At 42.4% G+C, this 22,199-nt stretch overlaps 1 protein-coding gene across 1 annotated transcript in view; it reads left to right on the top strand.

Annotated features, from left to right (window-relative positions):
• GC (GC vitamin D binding protein) overlaps nucleotides 1-11,498 on the top strand; it is a 211,483-nt gene extending 199,985 nt beyond the window's left edge. Inside the window, exons 12-13 of the mRNA XM_029598735.1 lie at nucleotides 4,437-4,490; nucleotides 11,316-11,498. Coding sequence (XP_029454595.1) covers nucleotides 4,437-4,490 — 54 coding nt within the window. The 3' untranslated portion in view covers nucleotides 11,316-11,498. The remainder of the gene's footprint in view (nucleotides 1-4,436; nucleotides 4,491-11,315) is intronic.
• Nucleotides 11,499-22,199: the final 10,701 nt, after the last annotated feature.

Below are 22,199 nucleotides of genomic sequence, written 5' to 3'. Positions count from 1 at the left end.
TTCCATCATGTCTGCTCTGTGCAGGGATACTGCATATACTAAGCATGTAGGCAACCATGGTATGCACAAAAGACTTAACACAGTAAGGAGACAAAACAGTAACTGCAATCTTTCTGCACCTTCTATAAAGGCAGTTTTTACATGAGATAATGCACCAGAGGCTGTGAATTACCTATGACAAATAAATTACAACCAACATGGCCTCTTTAAATAGCTCAGCTGCATGATCTTTCTGGAAGAACAATGCTAAGTTAGGGAAAAAAAGATCTATACATATTAAACAAGATAGTGTGCCCAGCTTTCAAAATTGCCCACAGTACATCATTTGTGTGAGGAAGTGGGCCCCACAGAGATTTATTCTAGTGTTTTATAAACTGTGTGGTGGGAGCAGCAGTTTATAAAATACCATGTATTTCTGCCCCAAAGATACATTCGTTAGTATCAGTACGCATTTATATTTGTAATGCAGGAACACAACTATTTTCTCCAGCCATTAAAAAAAATGTGCCTTTATTTTGCTTAAGTAATAATAGTAACAGTTTGCACGTAATGTGTACACTTGGCTTATGTATATAATTTCTTGCGCGTATACTCGGAATCACCTTATTCGCCCATACCTCCACCACTTCACCCAGACCCTCCAGCACTTCATCCAAACTTCCCACCCAAAAACTGCCTCCACTTGACTCAGGGCCTCCTGCAACACCTAACAAACCCTGCTCATCACATCCCATGCACCTACTGGGATTAGCTTTACCACATACAGCAGATCCAAAACATTCAAGCTTGCAGCTGCCTCCTCTGGTTCCACCTCCTGTGTTCAAGCTGTTTTCCACTTATTTTTCCTTCACGGAGTGTGAGGAAAACCAGCCTCAGCCTCTATTTTCACTGTTTTATAATGCAAGTACTTTAGCAGTTCAGATCCCTCCGATAAAACTGTGGAGGTATTCACACCATGTCCATTAACATGGATCATTCACACTGGGTAGTCAGCCATCAGCCAAAAGAGAGGGGCACAGCCTTTGTGGCACACAATGTCCAATGTCATTGATTTGCTAAATACCCTGCAAAATTGGCATGCCAGTGACAATGATTCTATCATGCTCCAGGCTTAACAGGAGTTTTCTGGGAAAGTAGTGTTCCATTTTTCTTTTAATTTTCCTTCACCACTCTGAACACAGCTTTTTGCAGCTTGCCTTGCTTTTAGGGCTCTCTTCCACTGCATGGTGCAAGGGGACAATGTCCTATCCACATACATGCACAATGGCAGGGCATACATGAATAAGCAGTATACAGAGAATCCCTCATGTATAGGGACATCATAGTTCTAGGGAGTTCTTCCATCTTGCACACACTCTGTCGTCCTTTTAACATTGAAAAATTGACATGACAAACCTCAAGGCCATCTTAGATTTTAACATTTGTATCAAAAGTCACAAATGCACAAAACAGAATTTGATTTCACACCCAAAGCTGCATTTTGGGTGTCAATTTGTAACCTGCACCACTCTATCCTCTATAGAGCTTATAGTCTCTGAGGGGGATAGGTCCCAGGTTTTCCTCTCAATTTTATAATTGTACATTGTTTTGATTTGATGTAGAAAGGAGACTGAACAAATTAATAAGCTAAACCAAATTCAAACCAATTCTATTTTGTAAGGGTACTTTGAAAAGTTGTTTCTGTTAAGCCAGACTAGTTTAGTGGTGATGAAGAAATAAAGATAATTGCAACAATAAAAGTCCATTAATCAAGCTTGTAGGACTAGAGATTGCACTGATGAGATCTATAATAGCCAAGGCTGCTGAAATGCTTAAAAGTATGTTAAAGATAAAAAGAAGTATATTAAAGGTCAATACTGAGTTTCATTTGTACTTTCTGGGCTCAATTTACAAGAAATCATATGACTTAGAAGAATCTACTTGCATTAGAATATATGAGATAAAATTAGAATGCCAACTAATTAGGAAAATGCAATGCAGACATACTAACTCAGTAGTGTATACGTAAGAGGTTGTGATGTATTTAACTGACTGGAATGGCTTGGGAACTCTGAGCTGGCATTGTTTGGTAAGCAGTACTCCTATTATAAGATATCTTATAAAAAAAAAAAATAGACAGGGACGGTAGTTTTAAAATAAGCGCGTGAGAACCCATATAAGTGCATACTGGTATGCAAGTAAAGATGTACTGGAATTTTAAATTGTGCCATGCATTTGCATGCATATGTTTTAAAATGTAGCAATCATGTGTAAGTATGCTCCTAATTTTAAGAGGTTACCCACAACAATTCCAATGCACATCTATATGCACATCTGTGGATGAAGCTCTCTTTCCAGCTCCCCATCGAGATCTTCTAATCTCAAGACCCTACTGAAGCATATAGTTAGCCAAAAGTCTCTTCTTCAACACTTCTCTGTGGGCTTCCCTGGGCAGGATGATGTCCTCTTAGACTTTGCGGTCTTTATCCTCCTGGCTGGCACTCAGACAGTACTGCAGGAACTTCATTTTGTCCCTTCAGCAAACCTCAATCTTCCAATCCTGAAATCGTCCAGGTTACAAATGCAGAACTTTCCAACTCTTGTAGAAACTGTCAGCCAAACACTTCTGTGCAAACCTTCAGCACAGACTTTTGAGAACTCTTGGACAGATTCCCCATTCTCTCCCCCTCTATTTCCTCCCAGTCTCCTCAGTCTCCCTCTGGTGCCCTGCATGAAGTATTTTTTAAATTTTATACCATAAACCATTCCCTTTAGGGAAAGGAATCTACTGTTCATCCCCTCCTTACTCCACACCTCCCTGAACTCTCCATGAACCTTCCCCTGCTGGAAAATTCTCAGAGATAAACATAGAATGCACTCTGGTGGCCTGAAAGGGAACACAGACATTCTCCCCCTCATTTGCATCCTTAGCAAACTTTTGCAAGAAATATTTGCACGTTCCTGGCCATGGCAACATGCGATGATGGGCTGGGATCCACAAGGGCTGCTGTAATGTTAAAGAGGCTGTGCAGCCCATCTGAAGCCATCTCTCATGGTTCCAAAAGTCCCTAATGGTCCATGTGGAACTCTCACCCTCGACCCCAATTCCCAACCCCATTGCAGGAGATAAATGTAAAATAAAAAGTGTCCTTTATTAAGCTCAGCCTCTTAAAGCTCTGCTTATCTCTACAATTAATGAAAGCTACAATTTGGGGCACCCTAATCCCTAAATCCCCCTCTAACTTTATTCCATAAATGGGGTGGTCTTCTGGGACCAGGAGTGAGACGTATGTTACGCGCGTAACCCTTTGAAAATCTGCCCCATTATTTGTAGCGTGTAAGACTTTCCCAGAATTAACACTGAATCTACAGAACGTTTTTTAGCGGAATAAGGCAAAAGGGGCCATATGAGTTCTTGGATTTTGGTTATGTCATTGTGTTTGATAATGGAGTCAATGGGTTATTGGGAATCCATGCTTATGTGTAAATAGAATTCCAGACATTCTTTCTACCATTAAGAGGGTAATTTTTATAAACTGTCTGGATAGGTGTAAAGTCTGCATGCAGTTTTTACATGCTGACTTTACCCCACATTTTCAAAGTGAACTTGCGCGCTGAAGTGTGCTGTGAAAATGTCAAGTAAGTGTCCTTAACTGCCCACAAACTTAACTCACACAAAGTTAAAGCTGCTTTTTGCAGGCCATAACTTGGGCAGATTAACTTATGCACATGCATCTGGAAAAAAAAAACAAAAAACGTTATGCTTGTACATGCCAACTCTGCCTCAACATCGTACCCCCTGCCTCCCCCGGAACGCCTCTCCTCAGCTTGCAGCAAAGTACGTGTGAAATCTGGTTACTCGCACACTTTTACCTGAACTGCAACTTCCCCCCCCCCGTTTCATTCAGCCATTTACACACAGAAAACTGAGAGATGCATATTCAAAAGCCATTTAGACAGATAATTTAAAAGTTATCTGTCTAAATAGCAAAAAAGGGTGTATTCAGCGACTTCTCCGGCTAAATTCTAGAATTCAGCCAGCTAGGTTAGGGGGTGTTCTGGGGACGGATGGGAGGCGTTTCGAGAAGGAGCAAAGTTAATCAGAGGGTATATCCGGCTAACTCTTGTCATGCCGCTGACCTGTCCTAAAGTTAGTTAGATAATTTATCCAGCTAACTTTAAGGTAGCTGTGTATACTCAGCAGTGCAGTAGTACCACTGAATATACCCCGTTAGTTAGCCGGATAAGTTTATCCAGCTAACTAGCTGAGCCGCACAGCAGCTGAAAATGGACCTCTGTGTTTCGTGCACGGAAATGGCTTTGAAAATCAGGCCCTAAAAAAAAAATCCTTGTTTCTTCTTTATTGAACACCACCACGTGCATCGCTGCCTCTGTTTTATAAAGGAATTTAAATACTGTAGATACTTTATAAAAAAAACCTGTTTTCTTGTTTTCAGATTAAATCAGCAATTCCTCTGATGTGTGGCCAAGAGACTTGCCTTATACATTAGGTAGGTATGGTAAACGCAGCATGAAGTGAAAAGATGGCACAGCAAGTTCGCAACTATAAAGTGAACTCTGATTTATCGTAGTCCATCACCTGTTCCAAAAAGTGAATCATTTCAAAATGTGTTTGCCTTATTTAAAAGTTCACCTATGTTGATTCCGTGGTTGCAGTGTAGTTGTAGGTCTAAAGCTATAGCATTTCTGCTCAATGCCAAATTATGAACGACACCAGAGCGAGTGGCGCCCTGGCTGAAAATCATTCATGGCACCCCCCACCTTCTTCCCCTTCCCTCTCAACATTCTCTTTTTCTACTCCTGGCATCTCCCTTCCTAGCATTAGTCCCTTTTCTCCCTCCATCCATTTTCTTCCCATCCAGGCATTTCCCCCCTCTCTCCCAGCATGTACTCTCAGCTCCCTTCTCCCCTCCCTCTAGCACTCTCCCCTCTTCTCCCTCTTTCCGTGCATTCACGCCCCTCTCTCCCTCCCCTCAACATTTTCTCACTCTTCTCCCCTTCTCCTCCTCCCTTCAAGCATTCTCTTCCTCCTTCCACAACATTCTGTCCTCTCTCATTCAGAGCATTCCCTCCTCCTCAAGCCTGCCCGCCCAGGCTCAACTGCTCCTCAATCATGGTCAGATCGCCTCCTGTCCTGGATTCAGGACTGCTTTAGCTACTTATGGGGTTCTGAGAAAACTTTTGTGGATGGATCCCTTTTATTTTTTTTCCAGCTTGACCCCCATCTCACACCACTCTCTCATACTCCCAGCCAATCTAATACTCCCCACCCAATCACTTAGTCGCTCTACCTTAATCTGTGCTCATTCTCCAAGTCCCAGCTCTACCCCCTCCTCCCAAATCTCTGAATTCATGCACTCCTCCATCTTCCCCCAAGATCCAAATACTGTCCCCGCCACAGCCAGTCTCCCAGTCACTACCGCCCCCCAATCTGCAAGTCCCACTCTTCTCGCCCCTCCTCCAAATAAAAAGTATATTTCAAAACAGCTGATAAACATCTAATAAATCTAACCTCATAAAAATGTTATAAATTTCCCAAAACACCAATAAAATATCTCAAACCAGCAGACCCATCAAATAACACCCAATAATTAAACTAATAAGGATTACCAAATCTCCAGTTCTCCAAACCTGGGAGTTAGGGTTGTGATTTTTTTTTTTTTATTTCCAGCCACCCTGAGATTGTCGTGGATTAGAGGAGGGGGTTGGGTGGGGCACACAAACTTTAAAAATTACAGCATTGAACAAAAAATAGGATGGTGGGCCCTTCAGATCCAAACCCAGAGCCCTGAAATTTCAACCAGGAGTGTGCATCATGTCTTTCCTGCTCCTGGCCACTTCCAGCATTGCTCTGACAGCAACATTATTACTGTACACTTCCAGCACTGGAAGCAGATAATACTCTGCCACACGTCCAGCTGAGGTTTCAGGGGATCCAGAGAAATGGGAAGGGTGAAAATAGAGGTTGCAGGGTGGAGGGCAGGAGCCGGCTCAGGGACTTTTCAAAAAATATTGTGGAAGGAAGGAAGCCGCTGTAGTGTACTATATATATATATGTTCTTAAGACCACACTAATTTCAAAGTGTTTTCTGAGGTGAGGCGTGGGGGATGCAGGATTGGGTCTAAAAGCCCACAAATTATTTTTTATTGACTTATCCAGCTAAAACTTAGCAAGGCAGTAGAAAGTGAAATATTTAAACCATAGATTTGTCCGGGTAAATCCCAAACTTGGCTGAACAAATACTTTTGAATATTGACCAGGAGAGCCCTAGGGATCTATACTGAGACCACTGCTTTTTAACCTATTTATAAATGACCTGGCAATGGGAACAACAAGTGAGGTGATGATGCAAAATTATTCAAGGTTGTTAAATCACAAGAGGATTGTAAGAAATTGAAAGAGGGCCTGGTGGGACTGGTAGACTGAGCACGCAAATAGCAGATGACATTTAATGTGGACAAGTGCAAAGTAAGGCAGGTAGAGAAGAGCAATCTAAATTATAGCTGCACAATGCAAGGGTCCACACTGGAAGTCACCACTCAGGAAAAGGATCTAGGCGTCATCGTGGATAATATATTGAAATCCGCTGCTCAGTGTGCGGCGGCGGTCCAGAAAACAAATAGAATGCTAGGAATTATTAGAATAGAAATGGAGAATACAACGGATAATATCAGAATATCTTTTTATGACTCCATAGTGCGACTGCACCTTGAATATTATGTGCAATTCTGGTCATCGCATCTCAAAAACGATATAGCAAAATTAGAAAAGGTACAGAGAAGGGCGACCAAAATGATAAAAGGGATAAAACGATTCCCCTATGTGTGTGTATATGAGAAGTCTGGGCTCTTCAGCTTGGAGAAGAGATGGCTGAGAGAAGATATGATTATGGAGAGGAACGAGTAAATGCAAATCGGATTACTCTCAAAAAGTACAAAGAATGGGGACACGCGATGAAGTTACTAGATGATACATTTAAAATAAATAAGAGAATTATTTTTTTTACTTAACACATGATTAAGCTTTGGAATTCATTGTTAGAGGATGTGGTAACAGCTATTAGCATAATTGGGTGCACCAAGGATCCCTGCCACATAACTTTACTTCTGCTATGGATAGTGTATAAGTTATAAAAGAAAAGATCGAGCCATTTCAGAGGACTGTAAAGGGTCTGGGGTAACTGGAGGGAGTACAGGCAAACTGGTGAATGATCTGGTAAACTGGAGGTGGCGTCGGGGCATATCTCTTTTAAAATCCACGACTTACGCGGTAGAAGTGGGATTTGCACGCCCATGCACACGCCACTTAAATTTTTGCGCACATGTGCACGCGACCAGGCTATTTTATAACATGCATGCATATACACATGCATATGGGCACACACAAGTAGTTCTGAAAGGTCGTATAGCCACTGTGCTCCTCCTTCTTCTCTTGTGCTATATCCCCTTGGAACTTCTGATTTAGGGCTTGCTGACCAGTGGCGCACAGAGGGGGCAAGGGGAACCAATGCCCACCAGCGCAAGGCTATAGGGGGTGCTCATGGCCAACAGGGAGGCCCTTGCGGCCGCCAGTGGACTTCATCCCACTGGCAACTGAGCAGGGAAGCGTGTTACTTCTATGCTATGAGCCGGCCGTGCACAGCAGGAAGATTGGCGGTGTCATGGTGGAGCTCATCCCACGACAGACTGAAGAAAAAAGTCACTTCCAGATGCTCCTCCTCCTCTTGTGGCAGGGCCGCCGCAGATCCCACCTCACGGAGACCCAAAAAGAAGAGGCCCGGTAGCAGGACTGCTGCGGATCCCACCTTGCAGTGGCCCTAGAAGAGGAGGCCTGGTAGCAGAGCCACCATGGATCCCAGCTTGCGACGGCCTGAGAAGAGGAGGTCCAGTAACAGGACCACCGTGGATCCCATCTCACAGCAGCCCAAGAAGATCAGGGCCGCCGTGGAGCCCATCCCACGGCGACAAGCAAAGCGGAAGCCCAGAGGTGAGAGAGGCTGAGGACCTGTAGAGTGAGTGTGTGAGTGTGTGTGTGTGTGAGAGAGAGAGAGAGAGAGAGTGAGTGAGTTGAGAGACTGTGTATGCGAGTGAGAGTCTGTATGCTTGGAGAGACATGTGAAAGCCTGTGTGTGTGTGACAGCATGTGAGTGTGAGACCATGTGCCTGTATGGTGAGAATGAGAGCCTGAGTATGTGTGTGTGAGAGAGAGACAGCATGTAAGCATGAGAACCTGAATGTGTGTTGGAGGGAAGAAGGGAAGAAGATAGGTGAAGAGAAAAGAAACAGAAAAAAAAGAGACCTTGTAAAAGGAATTGGTAAAATACCAAGAAAGGGAAGGTGGAAAAAAAAAGCCTGTGACCAACTGATTAGAAAACTAAAATCAGACACAAAAGGTAAAAAAATAAATTTTGAATTTTTATTGATTAGCATATGTTATCTTTGGGAATGTACAAGAGTAGCGCTTTCTCTATGCAGATCTCGCAATGTAAGAGATCAGCATGGAGGAACAGGAAGTCCTGCAAAATTTTAATACCACGGGGCATGCACAGAGGAGGCAGCAGAATGGGCTTCAGTGCCAGTAGCAGCGATTGCACCTCCCCAATAGCCACATGGCAGCAGTGACAGTGGCAGCAGAGGAACGAGAGAGGGGATTTGCCTTCAGTGTGTGCATGTGTATATGATTAGGAGTCTGCCTGGGGAGGGGTTTGAATGAATGGGTGCCTGCCTGAGGGGGTGTGTGAGAATGACTGAGAACTTGCCTGGGTGAGTGTGTGTATGTGAGGGAGCCAGTGAGTGAGAGTGAGAGCGTGTGTGTATATGAGAGAATCTAGAGGAGTAATAGCTTGTGGGGGGGGGGGGGGAAGAGAGAGTGTCTTAGAGACTGAGAGCGTGTCAGTGTCTGTGAGAGCGAGAGGTTATGGTGGGTATAAGAGCATGTATGTGTGTGTATATGACAGTGTATGTGTAAGAGAGAATGGACATGTGAGTATGTGTGAGAGAGAGAGAGAGAGAGAGGATAAACTGTGTGCAACCCTAACAATCTCAGGGTGACAGGAAATCAAGAGTTCCCAGGTATGGACAGCAAGTGCTTTTTTTTTTTTTTTTTAATCCTTATTAGGCTTAATTATTTGGTGTTATTTGAGTGCTGTTTTGAAATATTTTATTGGTGCTTGGGAAATTTTTAAAAAATGTATATGATTTCAACTAATAGAAGTTATTCTATTTGTCAGTAGTTTTAAAATATTCTTTTTTAGTATGGTTTTACTATCATAATTGATGCTTTATGTTTCTTGATTTTATTTGATTAATAAGGAATGGTGGTTCTGTTTTTCTATTGTTACACATAGAGTCTGGCTTCTTGGGGTTTCCATTTCAGTTTTTGTCTAATTTGTGCTACTTTATTTTGTATTCTGTATTTAGTGAGGGTCTGTCTCTGCTCCGTGTGTGTGACTATGATGAGAGATTCTGCTAGCGTGTAGTGTCTGTATAGGGATCTATAGCAATCGGGTTTATTTTGTTTCCTCAGTAGGGGGTGTATTGGTATTCTAGGACCCAGTGTAATATTTACCCTTGCTTTTTCACAGGTAGGGTTCTTGTTTGAGTCCTTGGTGTTACTACTGTTATGTTATGATAGATTTGCTGTATAGATTTTGAGTGTTTTTTTGCAGGGTTTTGTGTTAATTCACAATGTGTCTGGCAGTGGAAGGTGTTTGTGCTATTACTGTGAGGTAACACCAGAATTTGAAAATATCTTTTTGTATGATGAGCTGTAAGGGAAACATCCAAGCTCCATTGTTGGGGGAATTTCTGTGGATACACAGTGTGTTAAAGAACTGGAGGTGCAGGATTTATATTGACATTCATTCCCTTCCTGTAAACATTCTAGACTTCACTCTCATAGCCATATAAAATTAGCTGAATGAGGCTATCAAATAATGTTAATAGTAGTTTTACTAGAAGTGTGAAACTAGCCTGCTTTTTAAATTACACAGAAGACCCTTTGGACTTTCTTATTAAGACATTTTTATAGCCAATTTTAAAGCAGGGGGCCATGCTATAGAGGTGGGTATGATAAGGAAATGTCATTTTGGCTCCCTCCCCCCCCCCCAAAATCCTTCTGTCTAGAGATGCCACTGATTTTTTGTGACCTTAAGCATTAGTACAAGAAGGATTAAGAGGGGACGCTGGAGAGGCACACAAATGCATTGACCCCCGGGCGCCGGAGACCCTTGGTGCGTCACTGGGTGTGAGCCATATGGGTCACAAGTGGTGGCAAAGAGGAGTGGAGATTTGGCGGGCCGCAAGCAGTGCCCAACCTGCTCATAACCCAGAAAACCACACAGGCAGCGGGCATGATCGAGAATGAGGTAGGAGTCGGGGCTGAGACCGGGGGTGGCGGCACAACGGGGGGGGGGGGGGACCAAGGGAGAAGGCTCGCCTAGGGTGCCTAATCTCCTTGCACCGGCCCTGTATACCCTTGATCCAGCCAAGATTGTACTTGTGGCCACCTTCACAGTTCCTCCTGGTAAAACTGTAATTCCCCGGCATTTACGACAAATCATTCTAGAATGGGCCCATAACTCTTGTCTCTGGGGCATCCCAGCATCACCCGCACCCTGGAACTCATCATGCACCATTACTGGTGGCCTTACATGAAGAATAACATTCAACATTTCATCGCTCCTAGTGGTTAGAGCAGTGGACTATGAACCAGGAGACCACGGTTCAAGTCCTGCTGTCGCTCCTTGTGACCTTGGGCAAGTCACTTTACCCTCCATTACCTCAGGTATAAAACTTAGATTGTAAGCCCTCTGGGGATAGGGAAATACCTACAGTACCTGAATGTAAACCGGTGTGATATCTCAATTGAGATCGAATGTCGGTATATAAAAATAATAAATAAAATACTTGTGCCATGCAGAAGAGTGACAGAGCCCAACTGTGGTGGCTCTTACAATCGCTGATTCTCATGGAACCTTGGATCCATGTGTTCACCTATTTTATCTGTGATCTGCCTCCCTCGAAAGGCCACACCACCATATGAGTGTGGTTGTAGATAGGTTTTCAATAATGGCACACTTTGTTCCCCTCTCTGGCCTCGCACAAAATGCATTGGTCCCCGGATGCCAGAGACCCTCGGTAAGCCACTAATGCCAACTCTCAAAGTTTCAGGAGGAGATTTTGTCAAAGACCATAATGCCTTCTATTGATATGAATAAACACAATTTTTAGAGCTGGTCTTTATATTGGTGGTGAAAATTGTTTTGATTTGTTAATTATAATGATGCTTTATAAAATATTCTTCTCTTTTGCAGGTTACATGGAGCAGGAAACAAATAGTGCAACAGCAAGATAATCAATCAATATTTATGAATGAGGAATTACAAACTGCTTACACTGGGGTCCATAGCACAGTGTACTCTTGAAATTAGCAATGTGATTTTTGTTATATTGGTAATCCAGAGTAACCAAAATAAAATGTATACAATAAAACGGCAGTGATGGCCCCTCATATCATTACTAGGCTGACCATGCAGACTAAAGCAGTCTTGGTTTTACTCCCATTATAGTTCTACTTTCTTAGGCAATCTTAATTGTTTCTAGTGTTGATCACTGTAGTTATTATATCACTGGATCCATTTCCGATTAAATGATTTTCATGGACCAAGCAAAACTGAAAGTTGACAAGGCTATGGGGAAATATGGGATGCATCCCAAAATATTAAAAGGGAGCTATCAGGTCCTGGCAGCTCCACTGACAGTTCTGTTTGATCACTCTTTGGAGAAAGGAGTGGTATCGGAAGAACTAGAGAAAGGCAGATATTGCCCTTCTTCCTAAAAGTGGAAATAGGGAGGATGCAGATAACTACAGACTAATTAGTCTGATCTCAGTGGTGCAAATATTAATGGAGTTACTACTACAGGAAATGATAGGGGAGTATCCTGGATCCTTGCTTTAATGGAAGGAGATCATGTCAAACAAATCCAATCAACTTCCTAGATTTGGTAACCAGAGAATTAGATCAGGGAAATATATATATATATATATATATATATATATATATATATATATATATATATATATATACTGTATATATATATATATATATATATATATGAAAGCCATATATATATATATATATATATATATATATGGCTTTCAGTAAAGCTTGTTTCATATAACAGGCTCATAAATAAACTGAGCAGCCTAAGGGTGGACCAAGGTGGCTAGCAGGCTTAGAAACTCAGCGGATAAACAGAGTTCACGCCAGTGAAAGAGGGATTATTGGTGGATTACCTCAGCAATCAGTCCCAAGGCAGGTTCTGTTCAATATTTTCATAGGTGATAGTGTACAGAGGCTAGTAGGACACAAAATTACACATCCCATAGAAGAGTAAGTCATCAGCACCAGCATGGGAAAACATTTCACAGGACCAGACCACAGCATCGATGACTTTATGATTCAAGATATTAAACTGAACAATCCAGGAATGTAAGAAGTTTCACGTTAAAATGATCACACTCTTCAGAACTGACTTTAAAAGATATAACAGAGACTGGGTTCTTTTTAACTCACTATGAGAAATCATTCTGCTGTTCTCTGTCACCTACTTATCACCCTAACATAAAATCCACCCCACCCCCTCCATTTTCTCCCTTCCCTTTAACACTACCACTGTTATGTAATCTGTGATTTACTGTATTTTCTAGCAATGCCATATTTTATTCTGAGTTGTTTATTTTGTTTCGACCTGTGGAAGAAAGTATGAACTTTTGAAAGCATGTCAAAAAAGTATTGTTAGTCCAATAAAAAGATATCATCTTATATTTGTTTGTTTGCTGGCTTTGATTCATAGATTTATGAGCAAAACGTAAGATCTGCAACAGAGTAGACACTCCTGATGGAGCAGACAAATGTTTTTAAGAAAGTATGAGAAGTATAATTGAGTGCTTGGCAGTTAAGATTAAATGGAAAAATGTTAGTCTTGCATTTGGGATGCTAAAATCTAAAGAAGTAATACATTTTCAAGAGCAACATTGTAGAAGGATTGCTGTGAATATTGTTTAAGAAGCCAGGAAGGTATGAAAAACATGAGGAGGGATCTAGCAAAGCTAGAGGAATGGTCTAAGATCCTGTAGCTAAGATCTAATGCTATACAAAATGCAGAGTTATGCATGTAGACTGTAAAGATCCTTGGGAAAGGTGGACTATAGGGGTGAAATTCTTCTAAGAACAAAAGAACAGCAGGATCTGTGGGTGATCATATCTGATGATCTCAAGATGGCCAAAAAATTGGATAAGGTGATGACAAAAGCCAGAAAGATGCTTGAAGTACATAGGGAAAAGAATGGTTAGCAGAAAAAAGGAGGTAATATTGCCCCTTAACAAGTGGAGGCTGTGAAGGTAATTTTAAAAGGAGTTACTCATGCAAATGTAACATACTATTGTAGTAATTTTCAAAAGCCATTTACACTCAAAGTGTATAAAACCCAATTTTAAGCATGTAAATGCTTTTGAAAATCAGGTTCTGTATCTTCAAAAATATATAAACTAGTCAGGGATGGTCCAGAAGATGGCTACTAAATGATCAGTGGTCTTCATTCTATAGCATATAACTTAAAGGTCTAAACGTAAAATAAGGCCGGATAGGGAAGATATGATAGAGACATTTAAATACCTCTTAAGGTTCCCATGCACAGGAGGTGGGTCTCTTTCAAATGAAAAGAGGCTTTAGAATGAGAAGTTATGGGATGAGGGTAAAAGGGAATAGACTGGGAAGTAACCTAAGAGAAAATTCCTTTACAGAAAGGGTAGTGGATGCATGGAAGAGCCTCCCCCATGGAGGTAATTGAGATAAGGACAGTATCTGAATTCCAGAAAGCTTAGGACAAGCACAGGGGATCTCTGAGGGAGTGATAGGGATTGTAAAACTGAACGTTTGGTGTGGAAGGACAGACTAGATAGGCCATAACGTCTTTTCTGTCATCATGTTTCTATATTTCTATGAAGGAAGGTGAGATACTGATATGCATCAAAAAGAAAAGAGTTCTCGGGGTGATCATCTCTGATGATCTCAAAGTTTGCTAATCAGTGCAATAACATAGTGTCCAGAACCAAAGGAATGGGAAGTATATTGGGAGATATATAACCAGCAGAAATAAAGAATTGAGAATTAATCTGGAGTGCATTTCTAGGGACTGACCTCCAAATGGATATAAACAGAGAAAAGGCAGTCCATTGAAAGGCTACCCAAATGGTGCAGAGTCTCTATCAAAAGCCTTATAAATTGAAATATATTTAGCCAGATAATTTATGAGTTATCTGGCTAAATGGCTCTAAATGGCTAAATGGCTAAATGGCTCAAAAAATCTATGAGAAAATCTTAAATTTAGCAGCCGAATTTTGTATTAATAGAAGATGAATGTCTTTGGCAGACCTAAAAAGAAAACATTACAATAAATGAGCCGGGATGTAACTATTGCGTGTAAAACAGTTGGAATATATTTCTGGGATAAATATGGACAAGGATGCCATAACACTTTTAAATAATAGAAAGTAGGGATATGAATCGTTTTTTGACGATTTAAAATATCGTCCGATATATTTTAAATCGTCAAAAATCGTTATTTTATTTATTTATTTATTTATTTAACAACTTTTAATATACCGACGTTCGTGAGGCACATCACGCCGGTTTACAAGTAACTCAGTTAAAGGAGGAAATTACAATGAACAGGGGGCCGGGGGATGGGAGCAGGCCAGAAAAAGGGGGGGGGGGGGGGTAAGGGAGACAGGAAGGAGAGAGGGAAAGATAGGTAGCATGAGTGAGAGTATAAAAAACAACCGTTAACATAAGAAATAAAAGGAACTTATTTACAGAAAAAGGAATATTTACATTAGTGACAATTAGCATAGGATTGATTATATCGGACTAAAATGAACAATTTTGTAAAATTGTAGGAAGATAAAAGGGGAAGGGCGGGCAAGGAGAGGCGAAAGGGAAAGCCTTGGGAGGGGGGGAAAGCCTAAGGAGGGGGGAGAAAAAGGCCTAAGGAGGGGGAAGAAAGGGAAAAAAAGGGAAAGCCTTAGGAGGGGGGGGGAAAAGGGCGGGTGGGGTGGGGGGGATGGAGGCTGGGAATCTGGGTGGGGGGGGGGGGATTATGTGGGAATGTATAGGTTTGGTTGGTTTCGGGGTAGATTATGTGGAAATGTTTAGGTTTGGTTGGTTTCCGGGTAGGCCTTTCTGAAAAGCCACGTTTTTATGCCTTTTTTGAAGGTGGCCAGGCAGGGTTCAAGGCGGAGAAAGGTAGGGAGAGTATTCCAGAGTGAAGGGCCCGCTATGGTAAAGGCCCTTTCTCTCGTGAGGTGAGATGGGCGATTTTGAGGGAGGGGGTATGTAGGGTACCTGCGTGGGAGGATCTGGTAGGACGGTTGGTTATGCGGAAGTGGGGTGAGTCCTTGAGCCAGGGGTTGGGTTTGTAGAGGAGGTTGTGTAGTATGGTGAGGGTTTTATACTGTATACGGAAAGAAATGGGTAACCAGTGAAGGTCCTTCAGTATGGGGGTGATGTGGTCTCTTTTTCGTGTGTTCGTTAGGATTCTTGCCATGGCGTTCTGCAGGATTTGTAGGGGTTTGATGGTCGACTCTGGAAGGCCAAGGAGGAGGGAATTGCAGTAATCCACTTTGGAAAGGATAGTGGTCTGCAAGACTAGACGGAAATCTTGTGTGTGGAGTAGTGGTTTTAGCTTTTTCATGATGTGAAGCTTGTAAAAGCCTCCCTTAAGAAGGGATTTAATGTGGGCTTTGAAATCGAGGCGCTGGTCAAGTTCGATGCCAAGGTCTCTGACAGTTGGAGATGAGACGTGGGGGGAGGATGTAACATTGGGGAGGGTAAGTTCAGGTTGATTAGATATTATGAGTATCTCAGTTTTAGAAGCATTGAGGGCAAGGTGGAGGTTGGAGAGGAGAGAATTGATGGATGTAAGATAGGAGTCCCATAGTTGAAGGGTTTCATTTAGAGTATTTTGGATAGGAATGAGGATTTGAACGTCGTTAGAGGCGCGATACAATAGGAATTCCCCCGATTTATCGTCAAAAATCGTAAATCGGGGGAAGGGGGAGGGCGGGAAAACCGGCACACTAAAACAACCCTAAAACCCACCCCGACCCTTTAAAATCAATCCCCCACCCTCCCGAACCCCCCCCCCCAAATGTCTTAAATTACCTGGGGTCCAGTGGGAGGGTCCCGGTGTGATCTTCCACTCTCGGGCCTCGGTGCATTAATAGAAATGGCGCCGGCATTTCTATTAACAGTTTATGGATTTCTCTTCCAGAAATTTAGCCAAATCTTTTATAAACCCAGCTACACTACCTGCCCTTATAATATCCTCCGGCAACGAATTCCAGAGCTTAACTGAGCGTTGAGTAAAAAAGAATTTTCTCCCATTTCTTTTAAATATGCTGCTTGCTAACTTCATGAAGTGTTCCCTACTTCTTCTATTATCTCAAAGAGTAAATAATTGATTCACATTTACCCATTCTACTACTCTCTTGATTTTATAGACCTGTATCATATCTCCTCTCAGCCATCTCTTCTCCAAGTTGAACAGCCCTAACCTATTTAGCCTTTTCTTTTAATAGCACCATTCCATCCCCTTTATCATTTTGGACATCCTTCTCTGTACCTTCTCTAGTGCAATTATATCTTTTTTGAGATGCGGCAAACAGAATTGTACCCAGTACTCTAGGTGCAGTCTCACCATAGAGCGATATAGAGGCATTATGATATTTTCCATTTTATTCACCATTCCTTCCTAATAATTCCTAACATTTTGTTTGCTTTTTTGACTGCCACAGCACAGTCAGCTGACAATTTTAATGTATTATCCACTATGACACCTAGATCTTTTTCCTGGGTGGAAGCTCCTAATATGGAACCTAACATTGGGGGTCATTTACTTAAGGTATTCTCCTATTCTGTGTCTATGGGAAAAATACTTAGCAAATGACACTCATTGTGTAACTACAACATGGGTTATATTTCTCCCTAAATGTATCACCTTGCACTTGTTCACAATAAATTTCATCTGCCATTTGGATGCCCAATCTTCAGTCTCACAAGGTCCTCCTGCAATTTATCACATTCTGCATGTGGATTTAACTACTGTGAATAATTTTGTGTCATCCGCAAATTTGATCATCTTACTTGTATCCCTTTCCATATCATTTATAAATATATTGAAAAGCACTGGTCCAAGTACAGATCCCTGAGGCTCTCCACTGTTTACCTTTTTCCACTGAGAAAACTGACCATTCAATTATACTTTCTGTTTCTTTTAACCAGTTTGTAATCCATGAAAGGACATTGCCTCCTATCTCATGACATTTTAGTTTTCTTAGAATCCTCTCATGAGAGACTTCGTCAAACACTAAAAATCCAAATGCACTACATCTACTGGTTTAAATTTATCCACATAGTTATTAGCCCTTTCAAAAAAATGTAGCAGATTTGTGAGTCAAGACTTCCCTTTGGGTAAATCTATGCTGGCTGTGTTCCATTAAACCATGTCTTTCTATATGTTCTGTGATTTTGTTCCTTTAAATAGTTATATTTCCCGGCACTAAAGTCAGGCTCACTGGTCTATATTTTCCCGGATCACCCCTGGAGCCCTTTTTAAATATTGGTGTTACATTAGGCACCCTCCAGTCTTCAGGTACAATAGACAATTTTAATGATAGGTTACAAATGTTTACTAATAGGTCTGAAATTTCATTTTTGAGTTTTTTCAGAACCCTGGTGTGTATACCATCCAATCCAGGTGATTTGCTACTCTTTAGTTTGTTAATCTGGCATACTACATCTTCCAGGTTCACCATGTTTTGGTTCAGTTCATCCAAATCATCACCCTTGAAAACTGTCTCTGGAACCAGTATCTCTCCAATATCCTCATTAGTAAACATGAAAGCAAAGAATTAATTTAGTCTTTCCATGATTATTTAACTGTCCAACTGACTCAATCACAGATTTTCTACTTCAGATATATTTTATATTTATATTTTGAGTTTTTGCCTCTGTGGCCAACTTCATTTCACATTCTCTCTTACCATGTCTTATCAAAGTTTTACATTTAACTTGGCAATGCTTATGCTTTTTCTTATTTTCTTCAACTGGATACTTCTTCCAATTTTTGAAGAACTTTTTTTTTGGCTAACATAGCCTCTTTCGCCATACATTTAACCATGTCAAAAATCATTTGGCCTTTCTTCCACCTTTCTTTATGTGTGGAATACATATGGACTGTGCTTCTAAGATGGTATTTTTAAACAATGTCCATGCCTGTTTTACATTTTTTACCTTTACAATTTTACTTTTCAGTTTTTTCTAATTATTTTACTCATTTTATCAAAGTTTCCCTTTTGAAAGTTTAGTGTCAGAGCTGTAGAGTTACATATTTCCCCCTTCCAGTCGTTTGTTCAGTTTTGATTCATGCTATGATCACTATTGCCAAGTGGCCCCACCATAGTTACCTTTGTCACCAAATCTTCCGTTCCATTAAGAATTGAATCTAAAATAGTTCCCTCTCTCATCAGTTCCTGAACCAATTGCTCCATGAAGTAGTCATTTTTCCTATCTGGGAACTTTACCTCTCTAGCATGTCCTGATGCTACATTTACCCAATCAATATTGAGGTAATTGAAATTTCCCATTATTACTGCATTGCCAATTTGGTTAGCTTCCCTGATTTCTCTTGGTATTTCATTGTCCATCTCATCATTTTGGCCAGGTGGACAGTAGTATACTCCTATCACTATACTCTTACCCAACACATTTATTTTATTTCACATTTTTTATAACCTGCCTATTTGAAAAATAACACCCATGATAAAACAAAAAAAAGGGGAGGGGCATGATTAGGGTTATTTTCCTGATACCACATAGCTATTTTAGCTAAAAAAAAATGCACATTAAATTTATCAGGGGGCTGCTGGAGAGAGAGAGATATCTTACCTCTTTATAAGGCTCTCATAAAAGAAAACTATTTATACCACTCTAAGAGGAGCAACTAGCAACTCTGGGTGAGGCTTTGGTGAAGGGCTAGGTTTTGGGGGGCAGCCTTACAAGCACAGTCAGAGGTGCAAACAGCACAGTACACATCACTGAAGATTTTATGTGATTTGGAGTGAAGAAAAGTACACAAAGATGAGATTTGTACATTGTACTCTCATCCTAGTTTGATAGCAGTTAGGTAGAGAGTGCATCAAGCTAGGTCAAGCATACAATGTACAATCTCATTTTTGTATAACTTTCATCACTCCAAAGAATATAAAATCTTCACTGATAACTATGTTGTTCGTACCTCTGATTGTGCATGTAAAACTGCCCCTCAAAAGCTCACCCACCACAAAAACCTCACCCCGAGTTCAGAATGGCCCCTCTTACAGTGATACAAAAAAGTTGCCTAATGATAGGTAGATTTTATAAATTTACGCGAGCGCGAACAAAAGTACGCTGGATTTTATAAGATACGCGCGTAGCCGCGCGTATCTTATAAAATCCAGGGTCGGCGCGCGCAAGGGGGTGCACATTTGTGCAACCTGCGCGTGCCGAGCCCGGCGCGCGCTGAGTGTTCCCTCCGAGGCCGCTCCAAAATCGGAGCGGCCTCGGGGGGAACTTTCTTTCCACCCCCCCTGCACCTTCCCCTCCCTTCCCCTACCTAACCCACCCCCCTGGCCCTATCTAAACCCCCCCTTACCTTTGTTGGCAGATATACGTCTGCCGAAAGCAGGTGTAAATCTGCACGTGCCAGCGGGCTGCTGGTGCGCCATCACCCGACCCGGGGGCTGGTCCAGAGGCCTCGTCCATGCCCCCGGACTGGCGCCACGCCCCCGGTCCCGCCCTGAACCGCCCCTGACCCTGGACGCGCCCCCGGACACGCCCCCCCTGCCCCTTTTTTGAAGTCCCGGGTTTTACGTGAGTCCCGGGGCTGTGCGCACACCGGTGGCCTATGCAAAATAGGCGCGCCAGCGCGCAAGGGCCCTGCGCCCATAAATCCGGCCGGATTTACCCTCGCAGGGCATTTAAAATCCGGCCCTATGTGCGCCTCCCCAGAGAACCTCTCTCTCTCACACACACACAATGAGATTTGCCATATTGTCCCACGATAGCATGCGTTATGCTATCACACACAACGTTAAACACCACTCATTTTCATAAACTCTTCCTACTTGACTAAACATTTTCAAATTTGGATACACATCTTGCAATGCATTATTGCATGCATTATGGCATTATCTCGGGCGTTAGGGGCCTAATGCCTGCAATAAGGTCCTAACGCGATTTGATAAATGACCCTCTTAGTGAGGAACTGCAAATAATGACAAATATACGGACTTGCTTTTTAATCTCTAAAATAGGGTCATCTATATTCACAAAAGGTGGTGAAAAGGAAAAAGACAATTTCCTTACCCATAAAATTTCAAAATTAGTTCAATTCATTTTTAGTTTGTTTCAACTAAATCATTGTGAAATCACATCAAACCCCCAATCCTTGATCTCAGCTAAATGCTACTTTATTTACAGTGATGATAACTACTTTGATTTCCAAATATTAATTAGAAATTCCTTGTCCTGCATAGCACATCAAGATTCAAAATTTATGAGTCAGCATCAATGACATCATCTCTGCACTGTGATGCAAGCAGAGAGCCTGGGCCATGCAAGCACTGAGTTACAGACAGGGAAGGACCAATGTTCAGCCAGAAAGAGAAGGAGAGAAAAAGTATACAGAAAAATAGTCTACAAATTAGATATTTCAAGGTTTAGTCTAGATTTATTTAATTATTTTAGAGAATAACTGTGAACTGGTTTCTTTACACAGAAATAAAGGTTAACAAATAAAAAAAAATATATGTCAATATTCAAATCCTGGCCAGCTAAGTAACTTAAGCCTGGATTTATCAAAATGCGATAAGTATCGCATGCGATAACAAAAGGGGTGTGTTTTATGCTAATATACAGTTTATCACAATTTGCACTAATTACTTATGTGAAGAGCTAAGTTAACGCAATTGCGATAACATTTTCAGACTTTGTGATAAGTGCCATACCTGTTGTATTTCCTGCATTCAATCTCTCTCTCTCTCTCGGCTGGTGCTCTGGGACTGGCAAACCCTGCCCCTTAACTCCTCCTCATTTTCTAATTTGCATCGCACCATACGAAATGGTGCTATCGCATGCGTTAACAGGGCTTTTCGCATGTGATAAGCCCTTAACGCATGCGGAAACGCCTTAGCGCATTTTGATAAATGACCCCCCTTAGCTGGATATAACTTATCTAGCTAAGTTACAAGGATATTCAGTGGCACAGCTATGCCACTGAATATCTACATATTGGGGCGGATTTTCAGAGCCCTGCTCGCGTAAATCCGCCCAAAACCGGGCGGATTTACGCGAGCAGGGCCCTGCACGCCGGGAAGCCTATTTTACATAGGCCTCCCGGCGCGCGCAGAGCCCCGGGACTCGCGTAAGTCCCGGGGTTCTCCGAAGGGGGCGTGTCGGGGGGCGTGTCGGGGGGCGTGCCTGGTCGTCGCGGCGTTTCGGGGGCGTGCCGGCAGCGTTTTGGGGGCGGGTACGGGGGCGTGGCTACGGCCCAGGGGCGTGGCCGCACCCTCCGTACCCGCCCCCAGGTCACGGCCTGGCGCGCAGGAGGCCCACTGGCGCGCGGGATTTACGCCTCCCTCCGGGAGGCGTAAATCCCCCAACAAAGGTAAGGGGGGGTTTAGACAGGGCCGGGCGGGTGGGTTAGGTAGGGGAAGGGAGGGGAAGGTGAGGGGAGGGCAAAGGAAAGTTCCCTCCGAGGCCGCTCCGATTTCGGAGAGGCCTTGGAGGGAACGGGGTAGGCTGCGCGGCTCGGCGCGCGCCGGCTATACAAAATTCATAGCCTTGCGCGCGCCGATCCAGCGTACTTTTGTTTGCGCCTGGAGCGCAAACAAAAGTAGGCTGTTCGCGCTCGTTTTAAAATCCGCCCCATATATTGCAACTTAACTGGATAAGGATTTAGCTTATCTGTCTAAGTTTAGACCTGCTAAGAAGCGCCTCCCTGATCTGCTCATTGCCCGCCCACAAAGTTGTCCGCCTAGTAGATAATTGGATAAGTGACCTATCTAGCTACTTAGCAGTTGCTGAACATCAGCAGA

Source organism: Rhinatrema bivittatum, chromosome 1 (assembly GCF_901001135.1).
Source record: "Rhinatrema bivittatum chromosome 1, aRhiBiv1.1, whole genome shotgun sequence".
Taxonomy (NCBI): Eukaryota; Metazoa; Chordata; class Amphibia; order Gymnophiona; family Rhinatrematidae; genus Rhinatrema; species Rhinatrema bivittatum.
This window is presented reverse-complemented; position numbering and strand designations above follow the sequence as displayed.